Source organism: Penicillium riverlandense, assembly GCF_028828495.1.
Source record: "Penicillium riverlandense strain IBT 135883 chromosome Unknown utg000008l_segment0_segment0, whole genome shotgun sequence".
NCBI lineage: Eukaryota > Fungi > Ascomycota > Eurotiomycetes > Eurotiales > Aspergillaceae > Penicillium > Penicillium riverlandense.
The window spans coordinates 2,555,864-2,575,868 of NW_026643199.1; the positions used below are offsets into that span (position 1 = coordinate 2,555,864).

Genomic DNA, 20,005 nt, shown 5'->3' on the forward strand with positions numbered 1-20,005 from the left:
TCAACCAAGAGAGTAGGATCCAGCCTCGTAATTCGAGCCTATCAGAACAAGGAAATACCCTCGATTTGTGAAGCTACGTGGCGATTTGACGTACCTTACTCAACTCTCCAATATCGATTCAACGGCAAATCCTGCCGACGAGATACGCGCGCTAACAATCATAAATTGACTTCCAACGAAGACCAACCGCTTCTACAGTAGATACGTAGATCAGCTCCTCGGCCTAGTATTGTGGGAGATATGGCCAATATTCTATACGCAGAGTGTTTGGTGTTTTTTGGGGGGGGGGGGGGGGGGGAGGATCTAGATGGGTTTACAACTATACGTATCGCCAGGAAGAGATTAAATGTCGATATTCTCGTCAATATGTTTACCAGAGGGCTAAATACGAAGTTTCTAGGGTTATTCAACCATGGTTCGACGTTGCACGGCGTACAATTTACAAGAACGGTATCCAACCTGAGGATATCTACAATTTTGATGAAACTGGCTTCGCGATAGGCCTTACATCTACTGCAAAAGTAGCAGCAGGGGCCGAATACTACGGTCGGAGGTCAGTTCTACAGCCAGGGACTCACGAATGGATTACGTCGATTAAATGCGTGAATTCAACGGGCTCCGTGCTTCCACCAAGTACTATCTCCAAAGAGAAAAAATACCACTACCAAGCTTGCTATGATGACCTACCTCACGATTAGAGAATCGAAATCAGCGATAATGGCTGGACTACAGACAAATTGGGTTTCGATGGCTAGAAACGATATTTATTCCTAATACGACTAGTCGGACTAAGGGTAAAAATCGACTACTAGTTCTCGGTGGCCACGGTAGACAATTAGCACCCTATTTTAATCGACTGTGCTCCAAAAATGACACCATCTCAATATGCATGCCTCCACCATTCATCGCATCTACCGCGGCCTTTAAATATACTCTGTTTTGACCCCCTAAAGCGCGCGTATGTATGGGGGTATTACTGAGGCTAAATCGCGATGAATATCAGTCATATCGACAAGCTTGATTTCCTTGAAGCATTCCCCAAGGCTTGCAGATACCTTGAAACCAGAGACTATCCAAAACTCGTTCTCCGCAGCTGGTTTAGTGCCATATAATCCAGATCGAGTCATTTCAAAGCTTGATGTACAACTTCGGACACCTAACCCTTTAGGAAGTCGACGAGGCAGTCGACCAAGCGCATACAGCCCTACAACCCCAGCAAATCCTAGACAATTGTAGCACCAAGCTTCATCAATCAAAGCTATGCTTAGTCGTCGATTACAAGATCCCCCTACTCCCGCAGACAGAGCCCCAGATCAGCCTATAAAGGGGTGCCAGCTCGCAATGCACGGCGCAGCAATTCTTAGCATGGAATATCACGATTAAAGGGCTGCAAACGGGACAAAAAAACAAAATTGGAAGAAATTTTCAAAGCACATTGCTCAATCAGAGGGATATTTGACTCAGGAGTCTAGGGAGGCATTTAATAGTTCAAATCAGGCTGAACCAGCTCCTAATACTTCGCCCGCGGAACCAGTTGCGTTAGCTTCTCAGCCGACCAGACGACCCCCCGCGTTGATGCAGCGACTGCAATCAAACTTCATCGTTTTCTCTTTTGATTTAGCTGCGCGGTCACAGCGCAACCCGACTCCAGACATTCGGGCGGTGTGCCGGATAGAAGAAAACAGAACTCAGCAAGCTCGCGGTGGCATCACATCCGGCGAGCAGGATATTGAGCATGTTGTCGCGGAGTATCTTTGGGTCATCGGTCTCAGCAGCCAGTGCCTCGAGGAAAATGTAGCGGCAATTGGAATCTTTCGATTTGGGATGACGCTAAAGTACCTGCTGTGTTCACTCCATGGCCGTCAGCTTCGAGTGGCACCTTAGCAGCCAATCTAGGCGCTGCTGACTCCCAGTCCGTCGACAAGACGAGTTTGCCCCTACTATCCACAGCCAGACCCTATGGGCAAATCGAATACTTTAGTTTCTGTCAGCGCCGTTCTTGTACCTTGAACAACATTAACGACACTCTTTTCTGCAATGCATTAGTCGTCTGCCGATACTGACCTATGTTGGAGGACTCACTGAGGCGGCCGGAATCGTATTCATGTTCGATTTTTCTGGCATAGGACATCTCGTTCAATACCATTCTATCCGACTTGGATTCTCTGAGCCTCAGGATATCCTGGATAGCATGCCACAAGGATGAAATGGAAGCTGCACCGCGCAAAGTTTGGGTAAGGTTGCTCGCTACAAGGTCTGAACAATCACTCCTTGTCCTTATATAAGTTTCCGTACCTATCGTGACTTCGTCCTTCCACAAACCCTGATACGAATTTTCGGTGAGCTAGGGGTCCACAAGAAACTCTCCCTCAATGCCATCTGTCACAAAAACACACAAAGGCAACTCAGTAGAGGAAGCAGCCGGTATAGTCGAAATGGAAATAGTCTGGGAAAGAGCCAGGCCAGAAAGGAGACCAGTGGCTGTAAAGAAAGGTTGGATGCATTGTTTCCTAGAGGAAAGCCTTAAAGTTGAGGTGGATTTCAAGTCGAGATCTGATAGACAAACATAATCTGGAAGAGCAGTGACTCTCTGCCCTATTATTTATACCTCTCGATATGCTAATTCTCATTTTTGTCATATACTCTGCAGGATTCGTCTACTCTAGGGTTAAGCCAATAATAGATTGTGATCTTCTAATGGGGCCATATTCCCAATATTTCACGCCACATTTCCTGGCCGCAAAAACCATGGCGTGAGAGCGGGTGAAACCGCCCTCAGTCGCTGAGGAGGAAATTTGATGGGTTTGATCAGTTATGCTTGTTAAAATGGATCATATTACTAGGTAATCACTATCCAATCACAACCAGGTTCCATAACTCAGTTGGTTAGAGTGTGGTGCTAATAACGCCAAAGTCGAGGGTTCGACCCCCTCTGGAACCACTTCTTTTTTTGTCCTTCCTAGGAGGAGGAACCTTATGTTCACCTGATCGCGTCTGCGTTTCTGTATTATCACTCAGTAGTAGCTTCCTCATCATTGCTTTATTTTTCCATATTCTGAAATGCCTCGGAGCAAAGGACTGCTTATATAGTGACTGAACATTTCTGAGCCTTCTACTAGGTAGTGGGTCGCTCGTTCATGGGGTCCATATCAACACACAGTCAGGTTCCATAGAATTTGGGCACACAGTTGGGCTTGGTTCGAAAATTTGACCCCCATACCTCTTTCTTTCGAACCACGCTCAGGGTTAAAGCCCTTAGTTCGACCCCGATGATCTTAATTAGTTTTAACTAGAAAATAGTATGTCTTTCTATCTACTACCTGTATCCTTATCGATTTATCAAAGTCTAGGTAGATCATATGACCTTAACTGTGGTTGGTAAGCGAGTGACGCATGTAAGCGAGTGACGCATTCCCCCATTCTTTCGCGTTGCGACGCGTTCATACATCTTCTATCAACCACCATGCCACCAATTCGAGTCAGATCAAGCCAAGATTCTCTTGAGAAGGAGGGCCGTATAGTACTTGCTGTACAGGCTATTCAAAAAGAAGAGATCAGGTCTATACGCGAGACAGCACGTCGCTTTAATGTGTCTGAAGCTACACTTCGCCGTCGTCTTCGTGGTATCACAAATCGCGTTGAATCTCGCCGAATCTCGCCCAAACTGTTATAAATTGACCCAAATCGAAGAAGAAATACTTATACAACGGATCTTATCACTAGATCTTCGTAGAGCAGCCCCTACACAAGCTCATGTAAGAGAAATGGCGAATATTCTACTCGCGAAGCGTGGTTCTACCCCTATCCAAACTGTCGGCGAAAAGTGGGTATATAACTTCACCTAGCGCCATCTAGCGCTTAAATCTCGCTTCTCACGACGGTACGACTACTAACGAGCGCAATAAGAGGATCTAAAGGTCATTCAAGAGTGGTTTAACCTCGTCTAAACCACAATTCAGCAATATAGCATCATTGCGGACGATATCTATAACTTTAACGAGACTAGCTTCGCGATGGGCCTTTGTGCGACATATAAAGTTATTACTCGATCAGAATACTACGGTCGGAGATTAGTTTTATAACTAGGAAATCGCGAGTAGGTAACTACAATTGAGTCTATCAACGCTTCGGGGTGGGCGCTTCTACTGATGCTTATCTTTAAGGGTAAGTAGTATAACTAAGCGTGGTTTCAAGATCTCCTACCCGACTAGCGCTTTGAGATTAGTCTAAACGGATAGACGTCTAACGAGATAGGCCTTTACTAGCTTTAAAAGCAATTTATTCCGTTAACAAATCATCGTACACGTAGAAGATACCGACTCTTAGTCCTTAACGGATACGGAAGCCATCTTATACCACAATTTGATTAAATCTATATAGATCACGATATTATACCGATCTATATGCTAGTACATTCCTTACATCTATTACAACCGCTCGATATCGGGTGTTTCGTAGTTTTAAAGCGATCATACAGTAGCTTAGTTAGCGAGAAGATACGGCTTAGGATCAACCACATCGACAAACTTGACTTCCTTATAGTATATCTATAAGCTCGTCTCAACACATTTAAATCAGATACGATCAAGAGTAGCTTCTAAGCCGTAGGATTAGTGCCTTTTGATCCTAAACTAGTGCTATTAAAGCTTAAGATTCAACTACGAACGCCTACGCCGCCTACAAGCCGTGGAAGTCAAGTAAGTACATTTATCCCACATACTCCTACGAATATCGACGAGCTTTATAAGCAAGCATTATTAATCAAAGCCTTCCTTAAACGACGTTTAAATAGCCTACCCTCGCCATCATAAGCCGCGTTAAACTAGCTTATTAAAGGCTATCAAATCGCGATGCAAACCAGTATACTTCTCGAGCAAGAGAACAAGCATCTACGCCTCGCAAACGCCGCCCAAAGACGAAAGCGCGCTCGTGCAACTAGATGGATGGCTCACGATGAAGGTCTATCTATACGAGAAGCACAAGAGCTTGAGGAAGCCCATAATGCCGCTTTTCAAGCGATACCAGGTCCACGAGCACCACCACCGCAAGGTGTCCCTACGCCAAAGCCTCGGGCCTTGCCTAAATGCGGTAAATGCAGCGAGATAGGGCATAAACGAACAGCCTGTCCAAGAAGAGATTAATCAATATAATCGTGTTGTGGTTGATAAAAGTATCAAAAAGTAGCATAAAAATAAGGGGATGCGTCACTCGCTTACATGCGTCACTCGCTTACCAACCACGTTAACGTGGTCGGTAAGCGAGTGAGCCATGTAAGCGAGCGAGCCACCCAACCAGAATTTCTACACATTTATCGATATATATCAGCCACAACTCCTTTATATTTATTATTCTCTATTTGGACAAGAATTCTTCTTATGCCCTATTTCACTGCAATTGCCGCATTTAGGTAAGGCCCTCGGCTTCGGTGCCGGTATACCCTGCGCTGGTGGCACTCGTGGACCTGGTATAGCCTGAAAGAAGGCATTATGAGCTTCCTCGAGCTCTATTGCTTCTCGTACAGATAGACCGTCATCATGAGCTATCCACCTAGTCGTACGAGCACGCTTTTTCTTCTGTACAGTATTTTCCTCGCGTAGCTGCTTGTTTTCTTGCTCGAGAAAGATACCGTTTTGCATCGCGATTTGACAGCCTTTAATAAGCTGGTTTAGCGCGGCCTACGACGGCGATAGGGGACTTTTCGAGCGTCGTTTTAGGAAAGCTTTGATTGAAGCTGCTTGCTTATAAAGCTCGTCCACGTTCGCGGGCGTATGGGGGCAAAAAGCGCTTGCTTGACTACTACGGCTTGCGGGTGGCGTAGGCGTCCGAAGTTGAATATTAAGCTTTGATAGTACTAGTTCGGCGTCAAAAGGCACTAATCCTGCTGCTCAGAAGCTATTTCGAATCGTCTCTGATTTAAATGCGTCGGTGCGAGCTTGTGGATAAGCTGTGAGGAAATCAAGCTTGTCGATATAGCTGATCCCGAGCCGCATTTTCTGGCCGACTAAACCACCGTACGCGCGCTTTAAAACCGCGAAACATCCGATATCAAGCGGTTGTAAAAGATGCGAGGAATGCGCTAGCATATAGATCGGTATAATATCGTGATCCGCGTAGATTTGGTCGAATTCTGCTATTAGATGGCTTCCGTGTCCGTCGAGGACTAAAAGTCGATATCTTCCGCGCGTACGACTATTTGTCAACGGAATAAATTGCTTTTTAAGCTAGCGAAGGCCTATTTCGTCGGACGTCCACCCGTTCGTACTAACTTCGAAGCGCCAGTCGTACGGAAGATCTTTGAACTAGGCTTAATTATATTGCTTGCCCTTAAAGATAAGCGTTGGTGGAAGTGCCCACCCCGAAGCGTTAATTGACTCGATTGCGGTCACCCACTCGCGGTTCCCTAGCTGTAAAACCGATCTCCGACCGTAGTATTCCGCTCGAGTAATCACTTTTTGATGTGTACAAAGGCCCATCGCGAACCCAGTCTCGTCAAAGTTATAGATATCGTCCGCGAGGATACCGTATTGCTGAATTGTGGTTTGTACGAGGTTAAACCACTCTTGAATGATCTTTGGATCCTCTTGTAGTGCCCGCTAGTAGTCGTATCGTCGTGAAAAGCGAGATTTAAGCTCCGGATGGCGTTGGATAAAGTTATATGCCCATTTTTCGCCGACGGTTTGGATAGAGGAAGAACCACGCTTCGCGAGTAGCAAATTAGCCATTTCTCGTACGTGAGCTTGTGTAGGGGCTGCTCCACGTCGATCTAGCGATAGTATCCGCTGCTGAAGCAGTTCCTCTTCGATCTCAGTCGATTTATGAGAATTTGCGCGAGATTCAGCGCGGTTTGTAGTACCGCGTAGGCGACGCGCGAGCGTACAACGGTTAACGTGGAATTGATCCGCAGCCCGTCGTATAGAGCTTATTTCTTTGCTTTTAATAGCCTGTATTGCAAGCAGAAGGCGACCTTCTTGCTGGATCGAATCCTGGCGCAATCTGACCTGATTTGGAGGCATGGTGGTGGGTAGGAGATAGATGAACGCGGTAGGACGCGAAAAAGTGGTTGGGTGGCTCGCTCGCTTACATGGCTCACTCGCTTACCGACCACGTTATTATTTGTGTGCCTAATATTTCAGGTATTAAAGTAGGCAAGCGAGAGTCATATAACTATATATAGATGAATTTATATAATACTAGCTGAAACAGAGGAAGCGACCGTAAGTTTTTTATTTATTTATAATGTTATAGTAGTGAAATTAATAGTAATTATTTTTTATAATTGACTCCAAAGAACAGAACGCCATTGACAACCTGAAAGTATATCAGCTCGCCGGCAAGGAGAGAACTGTGCAGTGTGATCCATACCGCAAACGTGGTTATATTATGTGCCGGTAATTCTTCATCACTCTACCTCAATCGCTAAACATCTCACCGGGGAGCAGGGTTATCGTGAAATCCCATCACTACAAGATGGCAGTTCCTCATCGCTACACACGTGAAACAATGCATTACGATCCGTCTAGTCGACTCGCAATATCGATCAAAGGCCGCAATGCGTCCGGCAATAAAGTCGATACATGGCTTCAAAGCTCTAGGGGGAGCAGGCTTCCTATGCGTATGAACACGCTAGTCGGCGTGTTAGAGAGCGTCACTTTACACAGACTAGTGGCGCCAGCATAAGGACGGGGAAACCAGCAATCACATGCTGTCAGTATGACATACAAGACACCGTGGCCAGGAACGTCTAAGTTTACTTAGGCTTGTGCTAAGCAAGCTCTTCCCGGTTCTTCTGGCTTTTCCTTTGAGATACTTAGTCTGTGGCTCATGCTGACTCTGGATATGTACACACCTAGTGAAGTTCGAAATTCTAGCTATAAGAAAAGACAAGGAGTAAAACTGTGGATGCTGGTCCAGTACGAGAACGACTGTGACCAGTGGAGAAATGAAGAACAAAGCCAGTAGATTGAGCTCAAATCTCGAGAGAGAGACAAGGAAAGAGAGCGAGAGCTACGTAGTGAGCTGAGAAACCCCATCCCAAACAAACGAACAAACAACCCCCAGAAGCGCTGCAGACCAGACGGAGTCCTAATGGCTCCGCCAAAAACTCTTAGTAAAGTCGTGGTTATGAACTGTGTACCCTTAAACGTTCGCCCCCTTGCTACTAATGATGACGAAGATGACCGACAAAGAGCTAGGTAGCCTCAGAATGTGCGCCGAGAAAGAAATGAATACTGGGTAAAGTTTCCATATATACACATTGTATACCTAATTATTATTGGTTTTAGCCTAGGTTATACACCACATAACCGGCCTAGTAGTCTCGTTTGATAGCGTTGATATATATACTGATCAATCATCTATATACTTTCTCGATAATCACTTTGCATAGGCGTTATAGGCACTGGGTCATTTACTCTATAGCAATCAATATATACATACACGTTTAGACAGCGGATTTTCTTGTCTAGGAGTCAGAAGCAGTAAGATCCCCAGTAGTTGCCAATTTACCTAAAAATTACCAATGCTTGGATTCAACCGTTGAACATGCTCCTCAGTGGCTCAGGACCTAAAACACGACAGACGGGGATTTTAAAGTGCACGGCCGAAAAAAAATCCCCCAAAAAGAGACAACATGGTTCCAGAGGGGGTCGAACCCTCGACTTTGGCGTTATTAGCACCACACTCTAACCAACTGAGTTATGGAACCCATCAGCTTTTGACCGCTCTTACTTTTGACGTCATGAGCCATGCCAAACAATTTTCGCAGAAAACCAGTGCCTACCAATGTGCCTACCAAGCCCAGACCGAGTCCACTTCCCCCGCTATGAACAACCCAAGATTGCCAACTCCCTTACTCCGCTGTGCCACTTAACTCAACAATAAAGCACTCACCCTATGCTATGATATGGCGGCTACATCTACGATGCTAGTCAGCCTGAAGACGCTCCACTCTTTACAGAGTACCCCGTGGATTTACGACCTAACTTGGAACTAACATGCCGACACGATTCTTCCATGAGAACCGAATGCTTGATTCATCTTACATAGACCTTAAAGCACAGTCCTTACTGGCTTTGAATTTTATGTGCTTTAACCACTGATACTCTGTCCTACCCTACATTTGCGTGCGCATAGATACGTAAAATCCTTATCCTTGGGTACATCGCTTGGCTAGCAGAGGACAGCTGAAAGAATCAGCCCTCGGGGAAGCAAGTTAATGGATGGCTAAGACCGAGATCTGATCTGGTTCAGTTTCACTACTATTTCCTGCTCCTTGGATGGAAGCTGGGCACACTTTCTCTTTAGAGCTTTTGGTGGCGACTCTCTCTGTCAACTACCATTAAATCTGATACCGGTTGAGGAGAAAGAGCTTGGTGTTATGAAGTTATTTTTCTTTCTATATAGTGCATCGATTAGTGGAGGACCAGATTCTCGCTCTATGTGGAGTGCAAATGCTGTGGTTCGTGAAGGGTCTGCCCTACAGAGACAAAATGGTTAACTCTTCCAAAAAGCTCGCCGTGGCCAGTAAGCAATTCCAAAAACGGCAGAAACCTTATATAGATATATATACCGTTTTATGGCTACACAGCGTAAATTTCTGATTCCTCTTCTAAACAGGCATTATCTTATCAGAGCTGACGCCAAATGCCGCTGGCTTAGCCATACGTGATATTACGAAATCTACAAGCAAAATATTGTAGGCTCCCGAATTCATTCTTGGCGTAGAGGTATAGTATTGTTTGGTATAAGATGATAGAAGCGTAGGATCTCTTGTGCTACGAGATAAATGCAATTTTTATAGGCTGTCATCACTAGCAACTGCCTAGAGCCCGAAGGATCTTAGAGCATATGTGACCCGTACTGTTTCGACTATAGTATGCTCAATGCTTCGCTGAACTCTATTTAGGGCTGATCACAGCTGGGTCGAGCTTACATGGCTTTTTCTAACCTTTCTAACCCCGATAATGCTCGATATTGCCTGGAAGGATATCTTATAGGGATCGTATACTAATAGGGTGTAGCTTCCTTGGTATAAGGACGCAAAACCTGCTAGGCAGCTACTCGCTTTCACGGATTTGTTTCTATCTATCATATCAATCACATTCAGCTAATGTTGGGTTGTGCAATAAGCTACCGACGGTCCTTCTAGTATCCGGTTTTCGATATACTTATAGACATGTTGACGAGGTAGGTATATATTCACTGTCTCGAGCTATTATAATAGGAGAATGTACAGCAGAAATTTTGACCATGTCTGAGTCTGCTGTGATAGGCTTATCATGTTAGTATTCTCTTTAAAATTATGTGCAGTATAGGAATCTTTATTTGCCTAGGTGCGGAGTATTTTTGCATCACTGTCAACCCGATTAATAGTGTGGGCCAGCTCAATTCAAATACTGGAGTAGCTGGTAGCGGCTAAATAATAGTAAGAATGCCAATTATTCTCAAGTACTTAGGTTCCATAACTCAGTTGGTTAGAGTGTGGTGCTAATAACGCCAAAGTCGAGGGTTCGACCCCCTCTGGAACCAACTCGCTTTAGGTGCTTTCCCTAACTTTTTTTGACCCATAGAAAACCTAAGAAATCTCTCCCCAGCTCTCTATCTACGGCAATATGTGTAATTCAAACTGAACCGCTGTTCTGACTTATCTGGGTAGTTTTGACACCACCTGTCGTTAGCAGTGCCAATATTGCAATATGACCGCTAGTCCACGGTCATGTCCGATGAGGATCTGATGCTTCGCGATGTACTTGACACAGTTCGTTGCTCACGCTAACACAACCTACAAGGGCGACGTGATAATGAGCTGTCTATGTCACGGGTCTGCTTTATTAGACTAGGCAGTGTAAATTGCCGTGTAATTAATCTACCGACTGCCCTACGTCAACTGTATTAGCGATGGCGCTTGGGGAGGAGTGATCCTTGGTCAATATTCAATAATGCCCGTAAACAGCATGCAATCTATTTTATGGGATGCCTCTCTATAGTCGGCACACGACACTGCTCCTAGTAGACGAATATCGCTATGTACCTAGCGGCACAATATAGGTTGTAATCGCCCCCTAAAGTCGGAACCCCAACGCTGCGCGGTTGTGGGGCCTCCCCAGTCTAATGAAATTTCAGTCTAATGATAATTTTTACCCTACCTACCAACTTTTGATGCTATTTACAAAAACCCCCCACGGCTATCAATAGTATAAAGTGGCTGGCCGTCATCTCCATTGACCCATTCAAGCTCTGCCTCTCTTCTCTGATTTTCCTGATCCCTAATTTCGCCCTGGCGGCAGATTTCAGCGCGCTTCTGTTTAGCCTCACGTTCCCACTTCCGTCTTTGTTTCTCGGCCTCCTGGATATCCCGCGACTGTATGAGGGTTCTCGAGTCCCTAACACTAAGAACACCTCCTTTACCTACCTAGCGCTTAGATTTGGGGGAATTAGCCGCCTCCTGGTTGGTAAGGAGGCGTGACATGTCGGCGGAGGTCTGGGCAGCAAATTCCGCTTGGGTAATGCTCCCTTCATAAATTGCCTCCAAATAGCGCTGGATTTTCGCCAAATCAGGGGTAGCACTAGCTGAGAAGCTCTTCCTGACTTTGGAAATATTTTTTCGTAATTTTGTGACCGTTGTTGGTGGAGAATTTATAGTAGAACTTGACGCTGGTGGTGGTGGAGTCTGTGGTTGGGATGCATTTTCGACTTCCCCTTCGATTTCCCCTCGGACGAACTTATTAAGTTCGTATTCTTTCCCTCTATCATAGACTACTAGATCTAGTCTAGTATCTCCGCGAAGTTCTTCACAAATAACCTCTGGATTAAATGGCCAAATCCCGTAGTCTTTGAATGAGTGCCGGATAGCTGATCCTGTGAAGGTCTGCATCCGGATTTTATGGATAGAACGTAGAAAATCTGGCTTCTCTGCAACTGAACCACCCTATTTCTTTGTCTGATTATTATGTTTTCGATAATAGTGCTTGTATGTGAGGAATGGGTGCGAATCGAGTGGTTGAAGCCGGTGTGTAAGCTTTGATGGGAAACAGAGTGCAATAATTCTGTTTTGTTGGCAAAAATTGATGAAATCATGCGCTTTATGGGATTTGTGGCCGTCAACAATTAGAAGCCTATAGTCCGTACGATGTAGAAGTCAGGGTTTGGTATGCTAGTCAAAATATTGTAACCATTGATATGCGTGCACCTATTAATCTTAATTAATCAATTAATTGAGTAGAGTAGTAAGCGCTTACCTCATTATTCCATCCTGTCTCTGACGTACCAATAATATAATTATCTGGTAAATCTGGCTGGTTACGGAACCAACTCTCAAGATGAACTGTGCCCGTAAATATGATCATTGGAGGTATTAACCATCCGTCTGCTGTAATGCATTCGACTGCGGTCACTAATTCTGCAATTCCACCTGTTGATATAGGCCTAATACTATCCCTCTGCTGACTAGCGACGCGCTAGGATTTTCCCTGGCCAAGTTGGAAGCTAGTTTCGTCAAAATTGTAGATATTCTTTGGCCTAATTTGGTACTGTTGTAGCACTACATCTAGGCGATGGAAAAAATCCTCAATAAGGGGTAATCGCTCTGCATCCATTCGCTCTGCCTCAATGATTTTTTGGGTACTAGGAACGTAGTCGTTAGGGTGGCGTTTTAGAAATCTATAGGCCTAATTATTGCTAACGCGTCGCGTAGAGCCACTTCGCTCTAGAATTTGATTTGCTGTAGACTCAACCTCTCCTAGAGTTGGTGGAAGATTTGCATGATATAGTAGATCCACCTAGTTAATCAATGCCTGCTCTTGGGATTTATCTAGGCATTTGTTAGGGCCCTGGCGCACTGAACGAGATGTGTGCCTATGAACGCGTCGTACAAGTCGTTGGTAATCAACGCTAAATTCCCGCGCGACCGCTGCGATTTTAGGCTTCCCGCGATCATGGTAGGCTTGTAAGGCCTCCTGGATGCGATCCTCGGCTTCGTCTGATTTTTTGGGCATTGTGGTGGTGGGTAATAGTAGGAAGAAGTTGGTGGGTGGAAGAAAAATTATCATTAGACTGAAATTTCATTAGACTGGGGAGGCCCCACAACCGCGCAGCGTTGGGGGTCCGACTTTAGGGGGCGATTATCTGTCTAACTTATCACAGGTCTAATGTCTCGGCAAAACTAGCTACCAGGGTACGATGACTATCTTTAATCGGCATTTGTCCGTCATCTGATTACCAGACTTTGCTACCCTTGTTAATAGTCAATAGTGAATAAAATGTGAGGGCAACTGTACCATACCGTCATGCTGCGACTATATGCCTGATTCTTAAGGCTATCGCTGCCTCACAACTGCCCACTGATCGCACGCATGATGTCGTGGATGAGCGGGGCAAATGCCTGTATATAAAAGGGCTCGCTGGCACCTGAGTTTCAGGAGCCAGCGATCAGTCTTGGAATCATACTGGGTCGCACCCAAGTCATACTGCGAGCCTCTATTGCTCGAATCCGTAAAACCTCCCTATCAGGTGTATCGTGAGACTACCCTGACATAAAACAACGTATAAGACGTACACCGATCGGTAAACCAGGCTGCATTAGGAAGGTCATAGACGCCGTAGGTAGAAAGAAGTAAGAGCACCTGGTTCCTCTAATCGCATAGGCCATAATCCGCATCTGAGTATACGCTATTAAATGTAGCTTAGCTATTCAGCGTTAATAGGTCAGTCTCAATCGATCCCATTCCATAGGAATGCTATACCACATACCCGCCCATTGTAGTCGGGCCATGTTAGTGGGTATTAGATTGGTTTTAGCTAGTGTCTCGGCCACAAAGCGGCATCTAGCTAGTACTGGCCTAAAACAGGATAGATCCACTAAAAAAAGTGTAAAACAAACGTGGTTCCAGAGGGGGTCGAACCCTCGACTTTGGCGTTATTAGCACCACACTCTAACCAACTGAGTTATGGAACCCATCGGATGGTTTGTCGCCGCTCTTTGGATATTATCAGTCACGCCAAACAATTTTCGCAGAGTCAAAAACTAACAACCGCGAAGCGTTGGGGGTCTGACTTTAGGGGGCGATTACCTACCAATGTGCCTGTCTATGACCTTCCTGATGGCCTGGTTGACTGATCGGGGCATCTCTTATGTGTTGTTTTATTCATTGTTGCAGCCCGGACAACTGTATTGAAGTGAGAAATTACGGGATAAGGCTGACGTCAGGTATAACCCTATAATGAAGTTTGTGTCGGGTCCATCAGTAGACGTCTCCAGTGACACTTTCAAAGTACTTGGCCCCTACGCACCTGCACCCGCCCCCGCCCCCCGGTTGGCCCATTAGTTTTAACTGTACTCTTATAGCCTCGAAGAGTAGGCCAGCTCTTTATAGTATATAATGTGTCTTCTTATTCCCGCCCGTTCTAATACTTGCGTATAAAACCACGTGACGTAGTATATATAATCATCTCTTCGAGTTTTCTTAGGATGATCCTCGCCGAGCTTCGTTCTACTCGTCTCTATCACCTGTATCTGGAGCTGCTCGGCCGCTGATTCCCGTACATCACCGCCAGGTTTACCATACGGTACATATGTTTAGAATTGAATTGCAATTTCTATAGTTGGTCTGTAAACAAAATTGATGAAAAATGCATGGGACCAATCTACGAGCTCGACATGATTACGTAGAAACTTACTCATCCCAGTTGTCACAGTGGAAAGTCCTGATTTCCTAGATCTTCACAGGATTCTGAAATAAATTCTACAATGTACTCGTTCGCCTCTGAGGTCTGCCTCAGTAACAAGTCCCAAAAGAAGAAGACACACGAGGATCAATGGATGATACCGCTTCTAGATGCCATGAGAGAGCGTTAGATAAAAGGCATGAAAGCAAAAGACAAATCAGAGAGGGGTTTGAGAGGTCGAAAACCCATATATCAACATTCGACCCGAGTCGTTGGAAATGATGAGATGGTTTCCTGCATCAGCCCGATCAACCGCCCATGACCTGTAGTATGGGCGATACTCCGCAGGCAACCAAAGAACCTTCTCCCCTTCATAGGTGATCCATTCTTGGTCGTAGTCAAGAGCATAGTGATGTCTTGGACCGGGACCAAGGAGTTCCGATGCTTTTTCCAAGCTGTACTCTCTGCTTTTGACCTGTTGGTGGCGTTCGCCGCTGCTAGTATCCCAAACAATGAAGTTGTGTTTGTCATGCGATAGTAACCGTGTGCCATCGCAGGAGAATGTCAATCCGTCGAGAGGGGAAAGATGGCGGGAATAAACGGTCTTCAGTAGGGCGCCATTTGTCTGCCAAAGTTTGATAATGCCGTCATAAAAGCCCGCCGATGCAATCATGCCACAAGACGACATGGAAACTTTGCGGATTTCACGATCATGAGCTCTGAACCTTGTAAGGCAGACACCATCCGTTGATTGCCAAATCTGAATTTCTCCATTCGACAGGCCTGACACGATGATTGTTCCATCGGGAGAGAAAACAACTGATTTCACCTTATCATGAGCTTCCAGTGTATGGAGACACTCGTCACCTTCCGAATCCCAGACGCTTATTGTCCCGTCATCTGAGCCCGACGCGAGGGTTCCATCAAGAGAGAATGCGAGTGAGTTGGACCGCAATGCCTCCTTGCCACGGTCAAGGATTTTGAGGCAGCGTCCATCATTGGAATTCCAGATCCTCACAGTGCCGTCGTAATATCCAGATGCAATCCTCCCTGCTGAAAACGCAAAAGCCCAAGACACAAGAGGTGGCCTTTCAAGGGAGCTGCGATGGGTGGGTATAGGATTCCAAAGTCTGACGGTGTTATCCACCCCTCCAGATACCACATTACCTCTCGTGGTACAAGCCACCGATTTGACACTCTTAGTATGGCCTGTCATCTTGTTGAGCAAATCCCCACTGTGGAGATCCCAGATATTCACAGATCCATCCCTAGAGCCAGATATGAGGTTTCCATTAGGAAGAAAGGCGACCGTGGAATAGCCACGACGGCGGTTAAGCTGACGGTCAGTTTCGTCATGGGGGTCACCTAGGGTAAGAAGACAGACACCTTCCTGTCCCCAGACCTCGAGTTTGTTACCACGCGACCCTGAAACCATTTGTTTATCAGCAGAAACAGAAATATTGTCGGCGGAATCTGCATGGCCAAATACCCGGATGCATGTGCCCTTGACTACATCCCAGGTTTCGATTTGCCTTTCAGAACTATACACTGCAAGACGTTCGCTAGATATGAAGGCGGCGGGCGATCTTCCATCAAATGACGTGATAGAATTCAGACATTCACCACGGTGAGGATCCCAAATCTTGAGAGTCCCAGGTTCTGATATCGCAGCAATCTGACCCGTAGGGGAAAATACCACACGGTTCTTGTGATGTTTGCTGATAGAAAAGGTTCTCAGGCATTCTCCATTGTTAACGTCCCAAATTTTGATGGTGCCATTCCGTGATGCGGATGCAATGAGTGTGCCATCGGGAGAAAAGCTAACTGAAGAGACTACGTCCCTGTGGCCCACCAGTATCTTGAGGAGATGACCACTTTCTTCTTCCCAGACCCTAATGGTATGATCCCAGGATCCAGATGCTATGAGTGTACCACTAGGAGAGCATGCAACCGAAGTAACATAAGCGGAGTGACCGTAGAGGGTTTGTATGCATTGACTCCACTCTGGATCAACCAGGGGTTTTGTTACAAGCCAGTCTGGCTCCTCATGCTCGAAAGCCTTTCGCGTCAGACTACCCGTTGGGGCGAAGACGAGTGCCGACGCATAGATTTGCAAAGGGTAGCGTTCGACGACACCTCTGGCCGATAAAATGAACCGATGAGAGTCTCGAACCAAGGGTAGGAATTGTGGTTGAAGTAAGAGATTCTAGATTTGTTAGTTATATTCCGATATATAGTTCAACATCGATGTTAAGGCATACCGAAAGCAATTTGATGATTTTAACTGAAGTGGACACCGCAACTGAATAGTTTCCCATGAGACTGAGAGCTTCAATCCAATAGAGAAGGCATGTCTTCCAAAACTCATTGACTATACCGCCATCGCAAAAGCTGCTTGATTGAAAGTTGGTTTCAGAATCCGAAAGGTGGTCGGCCCAATAAACACAAGAGTATCGGAGAGGTTTAAGTAGAGCTCCATATTTTTTGGAGTCTTCGAGCTCGTCGATGGACAAGCCAGGGTGTTTCCGTCCATAGATATCTCGTTTCAATTTCTTCATATCCTCAAGCGATTGAGTAACTATCATGTGGTGTCCCTCGGTGTGGCCATGTGGAAAAATACTGGATAGGACCTCTGGACCTTGGGCTTGAACAAGGTAGTCCTTCGCAGACTGATGCACAAAATAAACAATATTATCATCATCCCCTAGAGCGAGGAGGCCACATCGTTTCACAAGCTGGGGGGGAACAGCGAAATCTGTAAAGTTGGCCAGTCTGAGCAATTCGTCTAGATAGAGAGGACGATATGCGCTTGTCATGATCAAGAGCAATTTCTTGCACTTTGCTGCGTAATTGGAACTATTCATACTGACCAACATTCGAGTGTAAATTCCATCAAGGCCTGATGGAATTTGCTCAATTCTCTGAAGTAGTTCATCGGGGCTGACATCTTTCAGTTCCTTCATGACCAAAGCTACCCACAAGAAAGTGCCGTCTGCTTTTTCTTTGAGCTTGCCTTTGAATTGGCCCAATGTTTGAGAAAGTTCGTTTTCGAGCTGTTTAGCACGTTCGGCTTCGTACTGTGATTGAAGCTTAGGTGCCAAGATTGATTTGTAATCAGTTCGATACTTCTCGTCAAGATCTGAGACCTTACGGTCAATATAGGCGTTGACGGCATGTTTAACAGCCGCTGAATTCACTTCGAGACTGAGTTGGAAGTGTGTCGTACCCTTGCCAAGGAAGGTTTCGATTTCGTGTTCATTCCGACTTGACAATAGCCATTTCACCTTGTCGTTTTTAGTCGTTTCGGTGACTAGGTTCAAAAGTTGCCCTAAACCAGGTTCCTCCCTTTTGCATTCGTCGAGGGCATCAATTACAAAGTACACTCTCCCCAAGGAGCTATCTTGGAGAATTTGAAGGAAAATTTTCTTCAATTTGAAGAATGCCGAGCCATCATTGAACGCATTTGACTGATTTCCTTTGAATGCATCAAGATGATGGATGAGTGATTTTTCTTGGCGCAAAAGCATCCATATCAACCCTCGCAGAACCGACGTTGCTGTGTTGACGTTGTCGCTTGTACCGCGGCAAAAGAAGTATGACAGACAACATTCATCAAAGCGAGTCTCCAATCGGGCCTTGAGATCTTCAACAATACCCATGAGTAGCATTGTTTTCCCCTTTCCGGCATCTCCTCTCATCCACAAGAGCCTATTGGAATTGCCGTGATGCCAATCGGTAAAATTGATGTATTCCTTAGTATGGAGAGCCCATTCATACGATTCAGGTAGCAACTTGTCTTTGAGTCCCTGGAGAAGTTCGATGTCCGCGTCCATGTCTGAGACGCAACATTTTTCCATTATTGCGTCGTCTGTTTCAGACCGACGCATATTGACAAGGAGTTCGAGGTATGAGCTGGTTTGTTGGATCCCAATATCTTCAGCAGCCGCTTTTACAGCCGCCTCAGCTCCTTCAACACCACTCAGTTTCCCATCCCAGTCATCCAATTTGACCAAATCTCTCAGGAATCTCACACCTTGTTTGCGATGGTGGGAGCAGATAGTTTCGATGATGTATTGGAGGATTGCTTTGTATAAACAGAGAATGCGCTCGGCCAATTGCTCACGTAGCTCGGTAAAGTCGTCGTTTGCCATGGAGCTCTTTTGGTCGAAGATTTTTGAGAGACTAGAATACCATTTCATCTTGAGAACAACCTTGGTGATTCCCTCGCGGTTTTTCTCTGCCTCAGTTATTGGGTTTGACAAAATCTAGGGATTTGTTAGAGGTGAAAACACGGCAGAAAAGATATCGGAGAACTCTGGAAAGAAAGGAGGAGAAGTTGGTGGATCAGGGCAATTTAAAAAAACTCACCTCTAGAGCAACGCAGACGCCAGCCCATGCAGCAGCAGCAGCGGGAACAGTGTTTAGGCCAACGCCCACTGGCTCACTAACAGACCGAGCAACGTCGATGGCCTCGCCAAACTTTCCCTCTATCTTGCTGATTTTGGCTGTCTTGTTCAAACCAGCCTCCAAAAGAAGATTCATTTGAGATAGTTTGTTCTTCTGGCTCTGGCCAATGACCTTGTCCGTCTGATACAAAGGTAGCTCAGTTGAAAGTAATCTTTCATAGCCCTGCAATAGCTCTGGTTCCTCGGTTTTGAGACCATCGTAGGCTTGATGCCAGAGTTCATCTGGTGGGATGTCGACGGCTTTCCTCTTTGGCTTCTGCGTTGCTTTTTGGTTTCCAGAATCAATTACCACTGTTGAAGAAGGGGAAAGTGAAGAGGTCTGACCCTCGCGGTGGGTGGTAACGGAGTGAACTGATTTGGAGGCTGAAGTATTGGCTCCATTCCCTGTACCGGTCGGGTCGTTGTTGGAAGACCGCGCGCGAAAAAATGATCTAAAAGATCTGAACTTCTTTTCCATTGTAATGAGTCATTAATGAAAGAGAAACCAAATGTGGGATGTGCAATGTGGGGTGTGGGAAGGAAGCCATTTATCTGAGGGGTTCTTGTGTCGTATTGGGCCGGAGCCGATATTGGCGCCAATAAAATGTCCACCTAGATCGAGGGATCAGCAGCACGGACCAACAGCACGGACGGGCGGTTAACCACATCCTGTGATTGCTCAGGAGTTTAGGTGTCTATATTTCACGGCGCGGCAAGGCCTCTGGGACGTACAACCTGCAGCGACTTGGATGCGGCTTGTCCGAAGTAAGGATCCGTTGTTTGTGCCCTGCCACGAGACAGATCTGATAATTCCTTTGTTGAGGCAACAGAAGTCGTTGCGCTTTGCTTATCCATCATGTGCGTCATGTGAAGTCCACCTAGGTTGGACTTTTGGGTGT

General features: G+C 45.8%; 3 protein-coding genes across 3 annotated transcripts; 1 reads left to right on the forward strand and 2 right to left on the reverse strand.

Moving 5' to 3' along the window:
• Positions 1-9: 9 nt before the first annotated feature.
• On the forward strand, positions 10-3,637 carry N7474_010032 (DNA binding HTH domain Psq-type; the record flags this gene model as incomplete). The annotated part of the gene is made up of 2 exons (XM_057201442.1): positions 10-197; positions 3,484-3,637. Coding segments are annotated over 2 exons (342 nt in total), but the record flags the coding sequence as incomplete, so codon positions are not given.
• A 2,956-nt stretch (positions 3,638-6,593) lies between these two features.
• On the reverse strand, positions 6,594-7,013 carry N7474_010033 (uncharacterized protein; the record flags this gene model as incomplete). Its single annotated transcript, XM_057201443.1, has 1 exon — positions 6,594-7,013. One exon carries the CDS (start codon positions 7,011-7,013, stop codon positions 6,594-6,596), a length of 420 nt encoding a protein of 139 aa, XP_057049430.1.
• A 7,865-nt stretch (positions 7,014-14,878) lies between these two features.
• Positions 14,879-19,584, reverse strand: N7474_010034 (uncharacterized protein; the record flags this gene model as incomplete). Its single annotated transcript, XM_057201444.1, has 3 exons — positions 14,879-16,867; positions 16,923-18,926; positions 19,030-19,584. 3 exons carry the CDS (start codon positions 19,582-19,584, stop codon positions 14,879-14,881), a joined length of 4,548 nt encoding a protein of 1,515 aa, XP_057049431.1.
• Positions 19,585-20,005: the final 421 nt, after the last annotated feature.